The sequence below is a fragment of the Octodon degus genome, unplaced genomic scaffold, assembly GCF_000260255.1.
Source record: "Octodon degus isolate 3935 unplaced genomic scaffold, OctDeg1.0 scaffold00076, whole genome shotgun sequence".
In the NCBI taxonomy this organism is placed as follows: Eukaryota; Metazoa; Chordata; class Mammalia; order Rodentia; family Octodontidae; genus Octodon; species Octodon degus.
Window position 1 is genome coordinate 7,242,445 of NW_004524652.1, and position 17,423 is coordinate 7,259,867.

The 17,423-nt window shown below is 53.5% G+C and overlaps 2 protein-coding genes across 3 annotated transcripts in view; one reads left to right on the forward strand and one right to left on the reverse strand.

Moving 5' to 3' along the window:
- Positions 1-7,324, forward strand: part of Rhof (ras homolog family member F, filopodia associated) — a 25,583-nt gene extending 18,259 nt beyond the window's left edge. The window contains exon 7 of one of the 2 annotated variants that reach the window (XR_002822064.1): positions 109-122. The gene's annotated coding sequence lies outside the window, so the exon portion shown is untranslated. Of the gene's footprint in view, positions 1-108; positions 123-7,303 lie in introns of those variants that run through there. The other variant, XM_004635898.3, reaches the window with a different exon arrangement.
- The window catches only part of Tmem120b (transmembrane protein 120B), a 37,882-nt gene that overhangs the window by 4,763 nt on the left and 15,696 nt on the right, over positions 1-17,423 (reverse strand). The window contains exons 2-7 of the mRNA XM_004635899.3: positions 16,392-16,510; positions 14,711-14,827; positions 10,596-10,655; positions 9,892-9,987; positions 6,765-6,854; positions 191-256 (exon numbers count right to left, since the gene is read on the reverse strand). Coding sequence (XP_004635956.1) covers positions 191-256; positions 6,765-6,854; positions 9,892-9,987; positions 10,596-10,655; positions 14,711-14,827; positions 16,392-16,510 — 548 coding nt within the window. The remainder of the gene's footprint in view (positions 1-190; positions 257-6,764; positions 6,855-9,891; positions 9,988-10,595; positions 10,656-14,710; positions 14,828-16,391; positions 16,511-17,423) is intronic.

A 17,423-nucleotide genomic window follows, 5' to 3' on the forward strand; every position in this document is an offset into this window, starting at 1 on the left:
CCGTCACCTCTGCCCTGGCCAACAGGAGATGAAACAGCGCTAGGAGACCCCCAGCAGGCTCCACAGAGCCCCGGCAGTCAGGCCTCCAACCTCTCCACAGCTCCCAAGACCCAGGTGGCCCTGGAAGGTCCCCTGCCCAGCCCGGCCCAACTCCCTAAGCGGCTCAAGGGCCCACATGGGGGCAACTCACCATGTCAGCATCACTCCCGACAGGAATGTGGACACATAATGGTGCGACACCCACCAGCCTTTAATTCTGCAGCGAACAAGAGAAGATGGGGGCTCAGGCAGGAGAGAACCACACTCTGCTTCAGGCCTTGCAGGCTGGGCACAGCTCAGGAACAGTACTGAACACAGCCACCCCTGTCCCCATCTCCCCTGTTCCAGTCCCTCAGGACACAGCACAGCCCCACCAGCTGCGCACCACCTCCAGTCCTCCTCATGCCAAGAAGCCTGAGTGCCCAGCATTTCCCTGACCCGGCTGAGTCTGTTAGGGACTGAGTGGGTCCCCAAGTTCCTTAGAAGGGGACTATATTTGCAGATAGCCTTGAAAGGAGGTCGCAGGGCTGGAGAGATGGCTCAGTGGTCTAAAGCACCTACTTGAAACAAGCTTGGCAAAGCACAGGGACCACGGTTGGATCCCCAGCACCACATGCCAGCCAGACCCGCCCCCTGGTGGGCTGAGCTGGCCACACACACACACAATAAATAAATGTAATAAATAAAAATAAATAAATATATATAAAAAAAAGAAAGGAGGTCGCAAAGGCCCTGGTCTGCTGTGACTAGCACCACTGCAAGCAGGAGCGACAATGGGGATGTGAGGTGCACGCACCTTGCAGGGAAGCCCCCAGGGTCACAGCCAAGGAACAAGGCCCCAGGAGGACCCCCCACCCCCCACCCCCCAGTCAGCTCCATGCCAGGACTTCCAGCCTCCAGCACAAAGCAGAAATGTCTGAATATGCCCAACAGAACTTTGCCCTCGCTGTCCTCTCTGCCCAAGACTTGGCAGGGGGAAGGGGGGCTGCAGTTTTGAGAGAACATGTAGCCCAGGTCGGCCTCAAACCTGAGGCAATCTTCCCGCCTCAGCCTACTGAGTGCTAGGATTATAGGCGTGGGCCACCTTGCACAGCTTTGCCCTGAGACTTTGCCTGCCTGGGTCTGGGCCCAAATTCAAGATTCAAACCACCCATCACCTCTTCTCAAAGGCCTTCCCGGCCACAGGGACCAAAGAAGCCGCTCAGCCCACCAGTTACACCCATTTCCCTCCTGGTGCTGTCCGCCATCCGAGATCACCTATGGCACTGCTCGAGTACTGAAGCCACCCTCGCACACATACAAGAGCCCCAGAAGAGCAGGGACCAGGTCTGCTTATCAGCACACCTGTGACAACAGGATCAGAGCAGCTGCTCTGTAAACACGCTGAATAAACATACATGTGCACATGTGTGCATGTACACACAGAGCCGCTGCGCAGCAGACTGCACACACTCCAAGTTCGCCTCTGCCACCCTCTCCCAGCCCTGACGTCCCTTCCCCACTACAGGAGCTGTGGAGGCCCTACTGGGAGAACTGGGGCTCCCTGACTGTTATACCCTCTCACGGCAGCAGGAAGGGAGCCTGGTTAGGTCTCTGCACCAGGCAGCAGCGGCAGCGGAGGAACAAAGGAGCACAGCTCCTCAGCTTCCCCCTTCCAACTCACAGATCCACGGTAGGCAGCGCCTCATGGGCTCCCAGGACCTGCCACCCAAGCATGTCCCAAAGGGACTGCGGATATCTGGGGGCAGAGTAGGACCTTTGTCACTCCAGGTTTCTCTGGGGCCAGAGGAAGTGGGCCCTCCACTCACAGGGGGACCCACAAGAGCCTGCTGCTGCCGGGGGGCCGCGACACGACCGCAAGTCCAAATCATCCTGCAGCCTGTTCTCGCGTAGTAGCTGCAGGTCCTCTGCTGACCACAAGTCTGTCATTCTTTCTGTTTTCTTTTCTTTTGTGGTACCAGGGATCAAACTCGGGACCTTGCACTTGCCAGGCAAGCACTTATTACACTGAGCTATCTCCCTGGCCCTCTTTCTGTTTTCTGAGACAGACTCTCACTAGGTGGCCCAAGCTAGCTAGACTTGAACTCATGATCACCCTGCCTCAGGCTCCTAAGTGCTGGGATTATAGACAGTGTCACCACGCCAGTCACTCCTCAACACCCTATAATATTCCAGCGTGTGGTTCTGGCCGCCTCCCTCCACAAATGCCCATGCCTTTCAATGCTGTTGTGACATCTTGCACAAGTTCCCTAGCACAATGACACTCTCCCCATGATGCCCACCAGGAGCACAGGGCATGGATCAGGGCATGCTACTTAGTATATTATACTCCAAAACTGTTGCCCCAACTCACACCCACATCAGCAGTGTGAGAGTTCCCCAAACCCTCACCAACACTTAAATTTCTGCCAATCTTTTTTTTTGGTACCGGTGATTGAACACCCAGGGGCTCCAGACTGAGCTACACTCTCCAGCCCTTTGCTGTTTACTTGAGATAGGGTCTCACTAAACCACTAAGTTGCCCGGGCTGGGCAGGAACTTGAGATTCTCCTGCCCCAGCCTCCCAGAGTGCTGGGATAACAGGCATGCGGCGCCACGCCCAGCATGTTTTCATGGCGTACTGAACCTAGGGCCTCGCAGGCACTCAATGGCTGAACTCTGCCTTCGGCCCAACACCAAAGTTTTAATTCCCATTTTGCTAGTAAGTGGCTTGGCTCCATCTTAAAACCTTCCAACCAGAGCACACATGTCACAAAAACAGGGACTGTATCTGAAGCACCTCCTCTGCGCTCCACGGCCCTGCCACGCTCTGGGCATGATCACCTGCTCCAGCAGCAGCTACTTCCGCCACAGGAGTTACCCAAGAGAAGAGGGCTTTATGTGGGCTCCATATTCCTAGCACAACACCAGGTACACAAAAGGCACTCAGTAAATGTTAACATGCATGAGGTCCAGGAGGTGCTGCTGATGCAAGGAACAGGAAGGGACAACCCTCGGGGCACTTGTGCCCCAGAACCCTCTAACCCCAGTCTCCACATCCCACCTGCAACTTCCTAAGAGCACGGGCAGCTGGCCTGGACCTCAGGCCTCAGCTAAAGGGCAGGTGGGCTGCAGCCTCCCCAGGCTCTGGTGGTCACCTCTCCTTTGTCCTACTGCCCAAGGGTCCCCTGAGAGATGCCCTCTCCTGGTCTGAGGGTGGCCTGAGTCAAACAGACTCCGGGCTACAACCTGACCAAGCAGCAGCTTTTAATTTCACAGTCCTCAGTGCCCATAGCCCAGTTCTGACACTATCAATCGACACGCGTCTGCGACCCTGGGGCAGCCAGCAATCACTTCTTCCCAGGCCCCACCGTCCATCCGGCTGCCCAGGGCTCTGGGTTGGCTTTGCACATGCATTTCTATTACGAAAGCTTCTCCCCTGCCTGCCACCTACTATATGTCTGTTCCAATGGCAGGGCCTTAAGAAAGCCAGTGAAAACCGGTACTGTAGGCTGGCTCATTGGAAAGCCAGCATCGTGGTCGATTCATTAATCATTCTGGCCAAGAACTGCAGAGGACACCGGCTGTTCCACCATCTGTCAACCGCCACCTATCCCATCCCGTCCCGTCCCATCCCTGCAGTCTATGCTTCTTTATAAGGAACCTAGTCTCAGATCTCACTTGGCCTACGTGGTGCTGAGGAATATAGTGTGGCACATGGCCCAGAGCTGGCCAATCAGGACTCTGCAACCATCCTACAACAGTGATTGTCCAGTAGGCCAGCAGGTGACCCAAGCCTAGCCAATCACAAATTTGACTCAGAATTCCCACTGGCTCTGGGGGCAGGGAGGGAGGGCTAGTACACTGCCCTTTCATCTCCCTGAAATGCCAGTTACAGGGCCCCTGCGTGCCCCTGCAGATACAATGCCAACTGAGTAAGCTGCCGACTCTGGAAACTCAGGGAAGTGGACTCGCTTACTGAGCCAAGGGGCTCACCTCAGGTGGGCATCATCTCATAATGGGAAGTCACCCCTGCTCTCCTCCCTGATCACTCCTCCTGGCTCAGTTCTGGTTTCAGGTACAACCTGAGGGACAGAACAAGGGCACCCTGGCCATGCCAACCAGGGCAGCAAGGGAGGTCCCTGTGGCTCAGCCCTGCTGTCTCCAACCCCAGTGTGGCCTCAGGGCCTCCGCTTACTGAGAACTTGGGCAGGAGCCATCTGTCACAGAGCACAGTGTCCATGGGTACCGACCCTGAGCGCCCGTGCTGGCCCCGAGATGCCCGAGTCAGAGACAGGTAGAGTTCAACCAGGTCTGGGTGCCTCCACACCCTCACTCCTCTCTGGAGATGGCTTCTTAGCTGTGCCCTGAAAGGCCAGAGCCAGAAGAAGCTGGGGGCCAAAATCTCTGCCAGGTGCCGTCACCTGCCAGGGCTTGCGCGGTCACCGTGGAATCCGAGGCTGCCACGCAGCCGCCAGCCCCACCTGCACTTCCCTGCCCATGCCAGTTCGGAAGATAGCTCAGAAACGCTCCATTACACCGTGGAGCTGCCCAGACCCTGCTGGCCACAACAGGGCCTTTCTACAGAACGCAGCGCGCATTCCTAAGAGCAAGTGTGAGTTACCTTGGGGTCCCTAACTCAGGGTCTAGCACTCAGGAAATGAAATTCAAGAAATGCAGATGAATGGCATTTGAACGCTCAGCGGACCCCACGCAGCCCTGCGTCACAGGCAGGAGATGGTCCTTCCTCACCTGACCAGCAGGCAAACACTGGGCTCCAGGGCCACGTCTTCTTCCTTCTGTTTGGTACCGAGAATCGAACGCAGGACCTTGCGCTTCCCAGATAAGACACCGTGCTACTGAGCTATATCCCCGGCCTGCCTTCCTTTTAGTACACCCGAAAGTCCCATGCTTTCAAGGACCCTGTCAGTCCTCCCTTCTGTCTCCGAGCACCTCTGCACCCTGGCACAACATACCTTAAGAACAAAGCTGGGGCTGGTGAGACGGCTCAGTGGTCTAAAGCACCTACTTAGAACAAGCTTAGCAAAGCACAGGGACCGCGGTTCAATCCCCCAGCACCACATGCCAGCCAGCCCCGCCCCCTGGCGGGCTGAGCTGGCCACACACACACACACACACACACACACACACACACAAATAAATAAATAAAATAAATTTAAAAAAAAAAAAAAGAACAAAGCTGCCCAGAGGAACTCTTGCTAAAGTGGGAATGACTGTTACAAAGCACGCCCCAGAGCCGAGTCCAGCAGAAGGCTGTAGGTCCAGGAAGTTAGTGGTAAGGGTGTCCCCCTGCTCCCCACCCTGCCTCCTCCTAACCACATCCCAAGCGGACAATGCTGTTCCCTCGACAATCAAGGGAAGCTGTGAGTGTTGGTTACCTGAGAAGGTCCACTACTGCCGTGTTTCCCAACAGCGTCAGAAGATGCCAGGCCCAAGCCCATGTGAGGAAGTCACAGGAAGACACCAGCTTCTCAGGTCTTTCCCCCTCCCGACTCAGCCAAGGACAGCCCATTAGATGTTCGCACCCAGAGCCTTTGCACGGAGCTCGCTACACCACCAGCTTAGTTTTAAATTTTGAGACAGATTCTCACTATCTTGCCCAGACTGGTCTCAAACTAGTGATCCTCCTGCCTCGGCCTCCCAGAGTGCTGGGATCACAGGCGTGTGCCCCCACAGCCAGCCAAGTCTTCAGTCTTGAATACACGGCTCCTGGCTGATCCCTCCTCCCTCAGGCTCTCAAGACCTGCATCTCCATTTCCTCACTTGCTGGGACAGTGGACAGAGCCACCTCATGCCGAGTACCACTCAGTCCCTGAGTTCCGTGCCAGGCCATGGTCCTCCTGGGTCAAGACCTCTCTCAGGGGCAGGCAGTGTGGAAAAGAGATGAAGAGAAAATTGTAGGGCTTCTTGAACTCAGAGCCTTTAAGAAATGGGAAAACAGACCACCCACAATGGCACCTGCATTCATTCAGTGACAGTGACACAATCTCTCAGAAACAGCCTGGGCTCACGGAGCTGGTCGGTGATGGCACAGGGACTAGATCCCAGGAGTCTTCCATCTCGGCCACCTGTCCATCCTCCTCTCCTCCGCATGCGGCACCCACCTCTTGTCGTCCAAGCCTATCCACCCTTCTAGTACCGATATCCATGTTCCCTGGGAAACTTTTGCAGAACTTTCTGTGCTGCTAATGACAGTTGAGGGGGTGAGTAAGGCTTCAGCCTGGCCAATCACAGCGCTGTCTGGAGACAGTGACTGGCTCGGACACAGGCAAGGGAGCCACCCAGATGGCATCTAGACACAGCCCAGAGAACCTAGCCAGGGAGATCCTCCCTCACCGGAGGAAATGTGCCTTGTCTACCTGGCATGAAGACGTGAGCCTGCGGCTGCTGAGGCCCTAACAGGGACCCTGAGGAGAAAGGTCACATACCGGGAATGAAGAGATGAGATGGAGGGAAGCTGGGTCTGGTGACATTTAAACGCCTGGTCAAGCCTTGCCTGAGGTTGGGCCCAACGAACCTGACCTACCTTTATTTTTCTAGATACCACATTTCCTAGTACACTAAATCAGTTTAAATTAGGGTTTCTTTTAGTTGGCATCAAGAGGGACGCTGTACCCACAGCATCGGCTTCCCTCCTCCTGCGCCTGCACAGTCATAGGGCCCCAGGGAGACAGGGAGTACAGGGTGGACGCCCCTCCGCGACAGGGCACAGCGGGCTCCGTTACCTGGAGCCGTTGCTGATGAGGATGCTCTCACGGATGGTCAGGGTGCAGTAGTACCACACCAGCAGGAAGTTGAAGACTTCGTCCGTCACCCTGGGTAGGGGGAGCCATGTGAGAAGCAGAGACAGCCACCTGTGTTCACCCCAACACACCATGGGCCCCCTCCTGCACCAGCTAGGACCCCCAGGCAGCCACAGGAGCCAGACCTCGAACAGGTCTTCATCCACTGCGATGCCCAGCCCACTTGGCCCAGGGGAACCCTGAAATCTGCCACACACTTTCTGTCTGATGGGAAGCTGCTGGCAGGGTGGCGGAGGGCCTATTTGTTCTTTAGTTTTTGGACACAGGGTCTCCGGGGCTGGCCTTGAACTCCTGGTGATACTCCTGCCTCGGCCTCCCTAGGGTTACAGGTGGACCACCACACCTGAGTCAGACAACCTAGAAGAATAAGAAACTTGCCGTTTTAGATGAGGTTGTGTGGGGCTAAAGGGTGCATCCCCGTCCCTCGGCCCAGCAGTAAACCCTGCTATGCAGACGAAGGCCATCTTGCAGCCCACACAGGCTAGGAGTAGGAGGCTAATGGGAGAACCAGTTCTGCTTCACCCCTAAAGCTGGGCTGAGCAAACCTCAAAAGTGAACAGGCAGGAGCCAGGTAGAGATGCACGCCCATAATCCCAGGACTTGGCAGACTGAGGCAGGAGAATCACAAGTTCAAGCCCAGCCTGTACAATTTAGTGAGACGCTGTCTCAAAATAAAATTTTAAAAAGTTAGGGGTGGAGCTTAGTGCAAAGGCCCTGGCTTCAATGCCCGGTACTGGGGGAAGAAAAGGTAGACAGGCAGCTGAAGGCTTCGGAGCCTGGGGGCAGAAGGGACAGAAGAAAGCCCTGATGCCTGCCCCCACCAAATGAAGACCCCCACGGTGACAGCCCAGGGTGGGAAGGGAGGAGCAACTTCAGCAAAGGAAGATGCTGGGAGCTTCACAAAGCTAGCAAGTGTGCCTTGTGGTGGCTGGGGACAGTCCTGGGAGACCAGCATGTTCTGGAATCCCAGGGCCTGAGTTCCAATCTGGAGCCTGCTGCTTCCCAGCCATGGGACCATGGACAGGTGAGCAACTTCCAAGAGATAACGCCGCCTGCAAACACGGCACAAGGGCACCTGCCGGCAGGGCTACCATGGGCGGGAGCTGAGCTTCACACGCAGAGCCCGCCAGAAAGTGCCACCCTGGCCACAGCAGGAGAAAAAAACAGGCTCAAATGCCTGTTGCTGAGACAATCAGAGGCCATGAGATTTGAACAGAAAGTGCAGGAGGCAGAGATGTCACTAACTCTCAAAGTTGCTCAGACCAATCCTGAACCTGAGATCCTCCTGCCTCAGCCTCGCAGAGTACTGGGTAACAGATGTGTCCCACCATGCCCCGTTTGCCAATACCTTGACTTCTGATTTCTGGCCTCTGGGATTGAGACAATATATTCCTATTGTTTTAGGCCCTGAACTTACCATTCCTTTGTTAGGGAATCTGTCCAGGAGGGGAGGGGCGAGAGGGTGTGTGACATATCGCTGGCACATAACAGCTCGGCACAGGCTCCATGCAGCGCCCCGAAGGACCCAGCGCAAGGGACCCTGGCTGCACACCAAGAACTCTCAGCACTGTCCAGAGGCGCGCATGAGTGGCCCTTGCTGGGGAGCACAGCCTTTGCCCCCAGGGAGCTGGCAGGGCTCAGGCTCAGGGCCTCTGTTGGGACACAAGTGGCCCAGGTGGCAGCTCAGCCCCACAAGCACGCAGACCCTCCATATGTGGGCTTGCGCCCCAGCCGGACTTGGCTGCCGCCCTCAGGGCAGAGAACACAAGCCCAGGGAATGGAGGGGCGGCAGTGCTGGCCCCAGTCCCAGAGAGCCCTCGGCCACGGGGACCCAGTGTGGCCTCACCACATCACGCAGCCCACCACGCTCGGCCTGCAGCTGCATCAGCTTACAAGTGGGAGACTGGGGCTCCCAGAGGGGACAACTGGTGGTGACAACCTGTCTCAGGGCTTGGATTTAGTGAGGCCATCTGATCTTGCTCGTGCTTTTTTTTTTTTGGTCTTTTTTGAGACAGGGTCTTGCTATGCAGTTCAGGCTGGCCTTGAGCTCACTTTGTAGCCCAGGCTGGTCTCAAACTCACAACAATCCTCCTGCCTCAGGTTCCTGACTGCTGGGACTATAGGCGTGTACCACCATGCCCTGTTCTTTTTCTTTTTTCTTTCTGGTATCTGGGATCAAACTCAGGAACTAGCGCTTGCCAGGCAGGTGCTTATGCCACTGAGCTACATCCCCAGCCCTTCTTTTTAATAAGTGAGATACAATTCATATATGATGAAATTTATTTTGTTTCCCTGCAGTACTGAGGATCAAACCCAGAGCCTTTACATGAGCTATAAGCCTTGCTCTGTGTAATTTTTGAATTTTGATACAGGATCTCTCTTGGTCCTGAAATTGCCCAGGCTGGGCTCAGGCTTGTGAGCCTCGTGTCTCAGCCTTCCAGACGGCCCAGATACAGGCACGTACCATGATGCTCAGCTAAAACTCCCCCTTCAGAGAACATAAATGGGCTGTGTCACATCCACAGAATTGTGTGAAGCACCAGTACCTAATTCCAGAACATTTTTATCATCCAAAGAAACTCTGAGCCAGGCAGAGTGGTGCATGCCTGTAATCCCTGCACTCAGGAGGCCAAGGCAATTTGACTGGGCTATGAAGTGTGTTCAAGGCCAGTGTGAATTACATAGTGAAACCCTGTCTGAAGAAAACAAAAACAAACAAATAAAAGTTTTAAAAAGAAAAAACAACAACAAAGAAACTCTGTAACACACAAATAGTCTCTCCCTACTGAGCTACTCTGTCTCCACAGATTTTCCGGCTCTGAGTGGAATTATACACAAGCCTTCTACACCCCACCTCCGGCCCTGGGCGTGCTGCTTCCTGCCATCCCTCTGCAGCACGGGCCGCACCATGTCCTCCTGCGGCGTGGGGACGAAGGCTGCACCGCACGGAGCAAGACCATCACCATCCCGGCCGCCTTCACAGCCTTGCACTGCACCCGGCACAGCCCTCCGGCCACCGCCTCCTCCTCACACCCCACCAGTCCCCTACCTGTAGTGAAGGACAAAGCGACAGGCCACGGCCCCCAGGAGCAGGATTATGGTCAGGTAGAGCTTGAACTTCTCATACTCATCCTTATAGGCGAATCTGCCACGAAACACAGCACCAGGAAGGTCACACACAATGACCCCTCTGCTCCCCAAGCCCCACCCCAAAGGACCTGCCAGCCTGCAGAAAGAGACCTGGCCTTGAGTTAGTGACAACCAAGAGGGATAGAAGATCCATTACAAAAGTTGTCCCGTCCTGGAACTCTAGGCTAAGACTCTGGACCCTCTGGACCCTCCTCCCTCAACCAAAAACAAATGCCAGGGGTCATAGCCATCCAGAAATGGCCTGACACAGAGGGACAGGAGGCCCTGCTTCCCTTGAGAAAAGCTGTCACATGCAGGGAATGGAGCAGAGGCTGCTGCAGGCATCAGGGAATTGGGCCACCTTAAGTGACCTGGGGAGGGAGGGAGGGAGGAGGGCTGGGGTGCGGCTCAGAGGTGGAGCCCAGCATGCATGGCACCCGGAGTTGATCACTGGAAGAGAAAAAGGAAAGCAGAAAGCTCTGCCATGTGCTAGCCACAGAGGAGGACGGGCTCAGGAGGCGCAGAGCCCCACCTGCTCACAGTCGGATTTCTGCACAAAGCCTAGCTCGTGCGTCTTCCCCGAGTGGCGAGAGCCTGAGCCGTGGGGGCGGGGCGGGTACGTACTTGGCCTGGTTGCTGAGCAGGGTCACGTTCACATTGCCAAGGACCAGGTTCAAGTAAAGCCTGGAAGACAGAGCAGTGAGGGCCACGCCCAACCAACAGGTAGTCAACAGCAGAAGACACGCCATTGAGCAGGTGGCCCAGTGGCCATCAAGCGGCGGCGACGGGTTAGCTAGAGACACTGGCAACAGTGTGCACAACGCTGTCATGAACACACTTCTCCACGGAAGCTGACTTATGACCCCTAGCTCCTAGCCTCTTTTGCAGCCAGGCGCAGCACGTGACTAGGTTCCAGCCAGTGAGGCAAAGACACAGGGATAGTCTCTAAATCAATTTAAAAAGGATGCTCTTGGCTGGGCATAGTGGCACACGCCTGTAATCCCAGCACTCAGGAGGCTGAGGCAGGAGGGTTGCTACAAAGTTGAGGCCAGCCTAGCTACAAAGTGAGTTCAAGGCCAGCCTGAACAAAAGGATACTCGTGAAAATTAAGCCACAGTGGTCCACGTGCACACTAAGGTGTGCTCGCCTACCTTCACTGGGCCCAAATTTACTCCAGAGTCCATTTCTTTTCCTGTCTTAAAAATGTAACCTTAAGGGGCCGGGGAGATGACTCAGCAGAATAAGCAATTGCCTGGCAAGCGAAAGGGCCTGAGTTCAATCCCTGGTTCTGCCAAAAAAAAAAAAAAAAAAAAAAAAAAAGTAATCTTAAATAAACACATAAATAAAATGTAACCTTGCTTTAAAAAAAAAAAAAGCACAACCTTCACAAGTGTACACATCTTAAGTGTCAGCTTCAGACTTTTTTTTGGAGAGAGTCTGCTATGTACCGCAGGCTGGCCTTGAGCTCACTTTGGAGTCCAGGCTGACTGAATTCAAAGCAATTCTCATGCCTCAGCCTCCTGGGTGCTGGGATTACAGGCATGTGCCAGCACAACTGGTTTGTTTTGCCTGTTTTCTTTTTTTAAAAAATGTATGTAGTACAGGTCCTACAGGGCTCACTAGACAGATCAGCCTCCAGAGCACCGGGATTACAGGTACACACCACCACGCCCAGTCTCCATTGCTGTCTCAGGGTGCCCCGGAGGCAGAGCTGGCCCAGCATGCCGGGGATTGAATCGTGGTCCCTGCGCCTGCCTAAGCAGGCACTTTAGTCCGCTGAGCTATCTGGCCATCCCTTGTTTTGCCTGTTTCTGAACGTCACATAAACATGCAGTGTGAAATCTTTCCTGTCTGGCATCCCCCCTCAGGAGCACACCTGGGGCAGCACCCACCATCACACTTCTCCTGACTCCTTTATTCCAGTGAACAGTGTTCCACTGGGTGGAATCATTACCACCGATTCATTTTGGGTACTTGGGTATTCAATTTTTGGTTTTTAGTTTAGTTTTGGTTTTTGGTACATACAGAGTACTGAAATCTTTCACAAGCCGCCCACAGGGGGCACACACAGCACTCAGGCAGCGGGGGCAGGAAGATTGCTGCAGGTTCAAGGCCAACCTGGGATACACAGTGAGTTCAAAGCAAGCCTCAATTAAACAGTAAGACCCTGCCTCAAACAAAAATAAAAACAAAAGGTTTTAGACTCTAAAAAGGGCTGGGAGGGCTGGCCTGATAGTCCAGCAGACTAAAGCAACTGCTTAGGCAGGGTGCAGAGGGGCAGGCATGCCGCCCTCGCCCACGGGTCACACTGAGGTGGCAATTGAAACTGGGTGTGGTGGCACACATCTGTAATCCCAGCACTTGGAAGGATGAAAACAGGAGGTTCACTATGAGTCGGACCTATGTAGTAAGACCCTATAGACCCTGTACTAAATACATAATTAATTAATTAATAAAAAGGGTGAGGGTGTAGCTCAGTGGAAAGCTTCTGGGGTTCAATACCCTGTCATCCCAGTACCCGAGGCTGAGGTAAGAGGACAGCTACCAGTTCAAGGCCAACCTGGGCTACTTAGTAAATTCAAGGCCAGTCTCAACTGCATAGTGAGACCCTGACTCAAAAGTTTCTTTTCAATATACAAAAGGACATTCCTAAACACAATTTTCATGCTATACGCTAGATTTCTAGATTGCTTCGCCCTACAAAACTGCAAGTCTGTCGTCCTTGAATGGGTTCCCCATCTCCCCCAGACCCCTGCCGCTGGTGACAACTCTTCGCTCTCCTTTTCTGTGTACTCAATGTCCCCCTTTTTGGATTCCACATACAAATGAGATCATGCAGTATGGTGCTCTCTGAATCTGGATTAATTCACTGGGCATAAGGTCCTCCAGACTTAGCCATGTGTTTTCTGGTTTGGGCAGTGAACAGTTCCTGAAAAAAAATGAGGCATAATTCACATGCCATAAAATTTAGCCTTTTAAAGTGCACCATGTACTGGCTTCCAATATATTTACAATATTGAGCAACCATCACCATTACCTAATTCCCGGACATTTCCTTCACTTGAAAAGAACTCTACCCCCTCACGCAGTCGTGTCCAAGTCCTGTCCCATCCCCACGACCTCGTGCCTACTCTCTGTCCCTAGGGATCGACCTATTGTGGCCATTTCATACGAACAGGCACAGTGCTGACCTTTGGTGTCTGGCTGCTTTACTGAGGCCCATCTCAGGCCCACCTCCCGGGGGACGCAAGGCCGAGGCACCCGCAACTACCCGGGAGCAGAACTGCCCGGGAGCAGAACTGCGGGGTCCTTGTGCATGTGTGTGTTGGGCTCCTGTAGGAAACAGCAGGCGTTACCCTGGGAGAGGCTTGCACTAGCCAAGGTGCAAATAAAGAGATGTCGCACCTCAGGGAGGAGGGGTAAACTCCAGGCACAGAGATTACTGTGACATTTTATTTTTATTTTTATTTTTATTTATGTGTGTGTGTGTGTGTGTGTGTGTGTGTGTGGCCAGCTCAGCCCACCAGGGGGCGGCCCTGGCTGGCATGTGGTGCTGGTGTATTGAACTGCAGTCCCTGTGCTTTGCTGAGCTTGTTCTAAGTAGGTGCTTTAGACCACTGAGCCATCTCACCAGCCCCTTTCAAGTGGCTTTTGAAGAGTATGTACAAGTTTGAAGGGAGATGAGAATGGGTTGGGGGTTTTTTCCTGTGAGTTAATTTTCAGAACGCTTCCAGTCTGCTACAACCAGAGCAGAATTATAGAGCAGAACTCAATCTCCATTTCCTGCAGGCCAACTTGGTTCTCTTTAGACAATCATACCCCACTATATGACCATGGCTCAGCCAATCACAGCAGCATGTCTTAAGGCTTTAAGGATCACGTGACCCTACCCCCATGGAAAGCACATGACCACGGCTCAGCCAATCACAGCAAAGTATCCTAAGGTTTAAAAGGATCATGTGACCCCCAACCCCACTATGAGTGGCCACGTGACAATCTAGGCCAGAGAATCAGCCCTGGGACTTTTCCTACCCTTACTAGAATGTAAGTAGAACTGGGGAGGGTGGAGAATTGACTGTTTAAGCAGGAAATGTGTACACTACAAAAGAAAGCCACATGAGAGTTCCTAACAGGGCAGCCCTCCATGTCCTCTGAGGTACTGGATCCAGCTGAAGCTGTATCTGGACTCTTTGGGAGCCAATGAATCCTCCTTTTTTTTTCCCCCCTTTTACAACTCTGAGTTAGCTTTTGTATCATCTGGTACACAGATTCCTTACCGGTGTAAAATACACAAAGAACCAGAGAGAAAGAGGCGAGGAGGGAGGTCAGAGCGCTACAGTGCGACATGGGCACGCCTGCTGGGCTGCTGCTGCAGCACAGCCTGTGACTGCCAGCTCAGGGAGCCTGGCCTGGCCTAGCCATGCTCGGGCTGCGCGCTGCCCAGGCCAGAAGCTCACGCGCCTCACTGAACCTTGTGAAAACAGGCAGCTGAAAAGTGCGGAGCAGCGTGGGTCCTGTCAGCACGAGGCGGGGAGGCGCGGGCCAGCACCGCAGGTTTCTCCTGGAGAGAACATCTGTCTCTGCACCCCAGGTGGCACCTCTCGCAAGCCTTTTCTGGGAGGTCACAGGCACCTGAAGGCCCCTCCTGGGCGGGAAGAACCTGTGCGCCACGTCCTCCTCCTGCCTCATCTCTCCCCACACCTCCTGTCCACCTTAGGCCCCGGGGCCTGAGTTCCTACCCGTTCTTCTTGGGCAGGTAGGCCTCCATGTCGAAGAAGACGTTCTGCCGCTCCTTGATGTGGGCGTCCATCTGCTGGACCAGCTCTGCCTCCTCCTGACCCGCCCGGCGCTTGTACCTGTGGTGGTGGGCAGGCAGGAAGCCTGTCACTACAACGTGGAAGGGTGGGAGGGTCTGGACCCGCAGAAGCCTCACCCAGACCTCAGTTTGTTTGTTTTTGTTTCTCTGTGGGTTGGGATTGCATCCAGGCATGCCACGCTGGGCTACATCCCCAGCCATTTTATTTTATTTTTGTCTTTTTGAGATAGGGTCTCATTCAGTTCAGGCTGGCTTTCAGCTCACTTTGCAGCCCAGACTGGTCTCGAATTCACAATGAGCCTCCTGCCTCAGTCTCCCTAGTACTGGGATTAGAAGTGTGTGCCAGCCCTTTTTATTTTATTTATTTATTTATTTTTTAATTTTTATTTTTAAACATTTATTTATTTATTTATTGTGTGTGTGGCCAGCTCAGCCCACCAGGGGGCAGGGCTGGCTGGCATGTGGTGCTGGGGATCCAACCGCGGTCACTGTGCTTTCCCAAGCTTGTTCCAAGTAGGTGCTTTAGACCACTGAGCCATCTCGCCAGCCCCATATTTTATTTATTTATTTATTGAGATATAGCTTCACTAAATTGCACAGGCTGGGCTCCAGCTTGCAATCCGCCTGCCTCAGCCTTCCGAGTGCTGGGATTACAGGTCTGCACCACCACACCTAGCTGCAACTTCTGTTCCATATCCTCTGTGCCCACGCCTCGCTCCCCAGAGCCTTGTGATCTTGGCAACGTCCTCGACTCTCCCTTGTGTTGACAGCAGCCTGTGAGGAAGATCTGAGCACAAACAGCGGGAGCACCTGGGGCAGTGCGGGGCACGCAGCGGGCATGAGGGGATGCCAGCCGCCCAGCTACACCTTCCCTCACTGTTCTAAAGGAAGAGCTTGAATTTTAGTGAGGACACAGAGGCTTGTGAAAGCCCAGACAATTGAAACAAGCAGTTTTCCCTCTTTTTTTTTGGGGGGGGGGCTTGCCACTAGGAAGGATGCTGGAGGACAAAGTGTGGCACTGTGGGTGGCCATCGGATAGCCTGAGAATGAAGCCAAGCTAGAGGAAGGCAGAGATGAGAGGAGAAAAACAGTTTCTACAGTGACCTTTGAGCCCTCGATCCGCTGATGCCTGAAGCTATTCCTGGGTTTTTCCTTTAAAATTTCCATTCTTTGTTTGAACCAGTTTTGAGTTGAGTTCTGGTTCCTTAAAAACCAAAGGAGCCTTAGGCTGGGGGTGGTGGTACACACTTGTAATTCCACCACTCAGGAGGCTGAAGCAGGAGGATCCCCAAGAGTTTAAGACCAGCCTGAACTACATAGTGAGACACTGTCTCAAAAAAAAAAAAAAAAAAAGTGGTAACATAGGACTATAATCCTAGCTACTCAGAAGGCTGAGGCAGGACAATCACAAGTTCAAAGCCACCCTGGGCAACTAACCTAGCAAGGATCTACCTCAAAATAAACAAAAAGAACCAGGAAATAGTTCAGTGAGAGAGTAGCCATGAGTTCAATCCCTAGCACGGGGAAAAAGAAAAAGAATTTAAAAATCAGCTGAGGCTACCGCTTAGCATTCCCAGGGTCCTTCGAGTTTCAGCCCGACTTACCTCTGGAGCTCCACTCGCAAGTCCTTGAGGCGCTTCTTCTGTTTGTTGATTGACCCACTACACAAGGTCTGCAAGGCAGTCAGCTCCTCCAGCTTCTGCCTATAGATCCTGTGTGTCTCCTGAAGGATGGGTGTGAGAGAACACGAACACGTCAGGGAACCAGGACACCAGCGGGTGCAGGTCAAGGGCTAAAATCCTACAGAACCAAGAATGAGCCTTACAGATTCGTATAGGTGGCCCAGGGATATAGCTCAGGGGCATAGGCACTTGCCTGGTAAGTGCAAGGTCCCAAATTCAATCCCCAGTATCTAAATAAATAAATAAATAAAGCACAAATTCCGACAGAAATTGGGGGATCAGCCCAACCCCACGTCTGTGTCTGCCACTGCCCAGGTCCCACTCCTTCTGATGAGAACAGCAGCTATCTGGTACATCACCCAGGATGCACTTCGTGCCTATTCTTTGTCCAGATGATTTTGGGTGAGGCTGAATGTTCCTGCTTTCAAGGTCAGGCTGACCAATCAGAATCCTCCAACAGCTGATTGGGTCAGATGTGAACACATGGCTCCTTCTGACCAATGAGAACCAGCTCTGAGACTTTGGCTGGAAGACCTGGTTCCCAAATGCTCTTTTCTGTGGGGTTTGCTAATCTGGTGAAAATTCTGCTTGGGCTGTTGTGAGCAGGGGAAGCTGTCTTGACGATGAAGCCAGGCAGGAATACAGAATTGAAAGGAAGAGACAGAATTCTTATAGCATCTGTTGCGGCTTGGATAGGGTCATCTCCCAAAGGTTCCTATGCTGGACAGAGAGGGGGGTGGGACCTTTAAGAAAAGGAAACGAGTAGGAGGTAATTACAGTCAGGGGCCTCTGGAAGGGACTCTGCCCACCCAGCATGGGTGGGTGAGTTCTCATAGGTCTCCAGAGTGGCTTGCTTGTAGAAGCAAGCTTGGGACCTCCCCTTGAGTCTCTCTCAAACTGAGCTCTTTTTTTTTTTAATTTGTGTGTGTGTGTGTGTGTGTGTGTGTGTGTGTG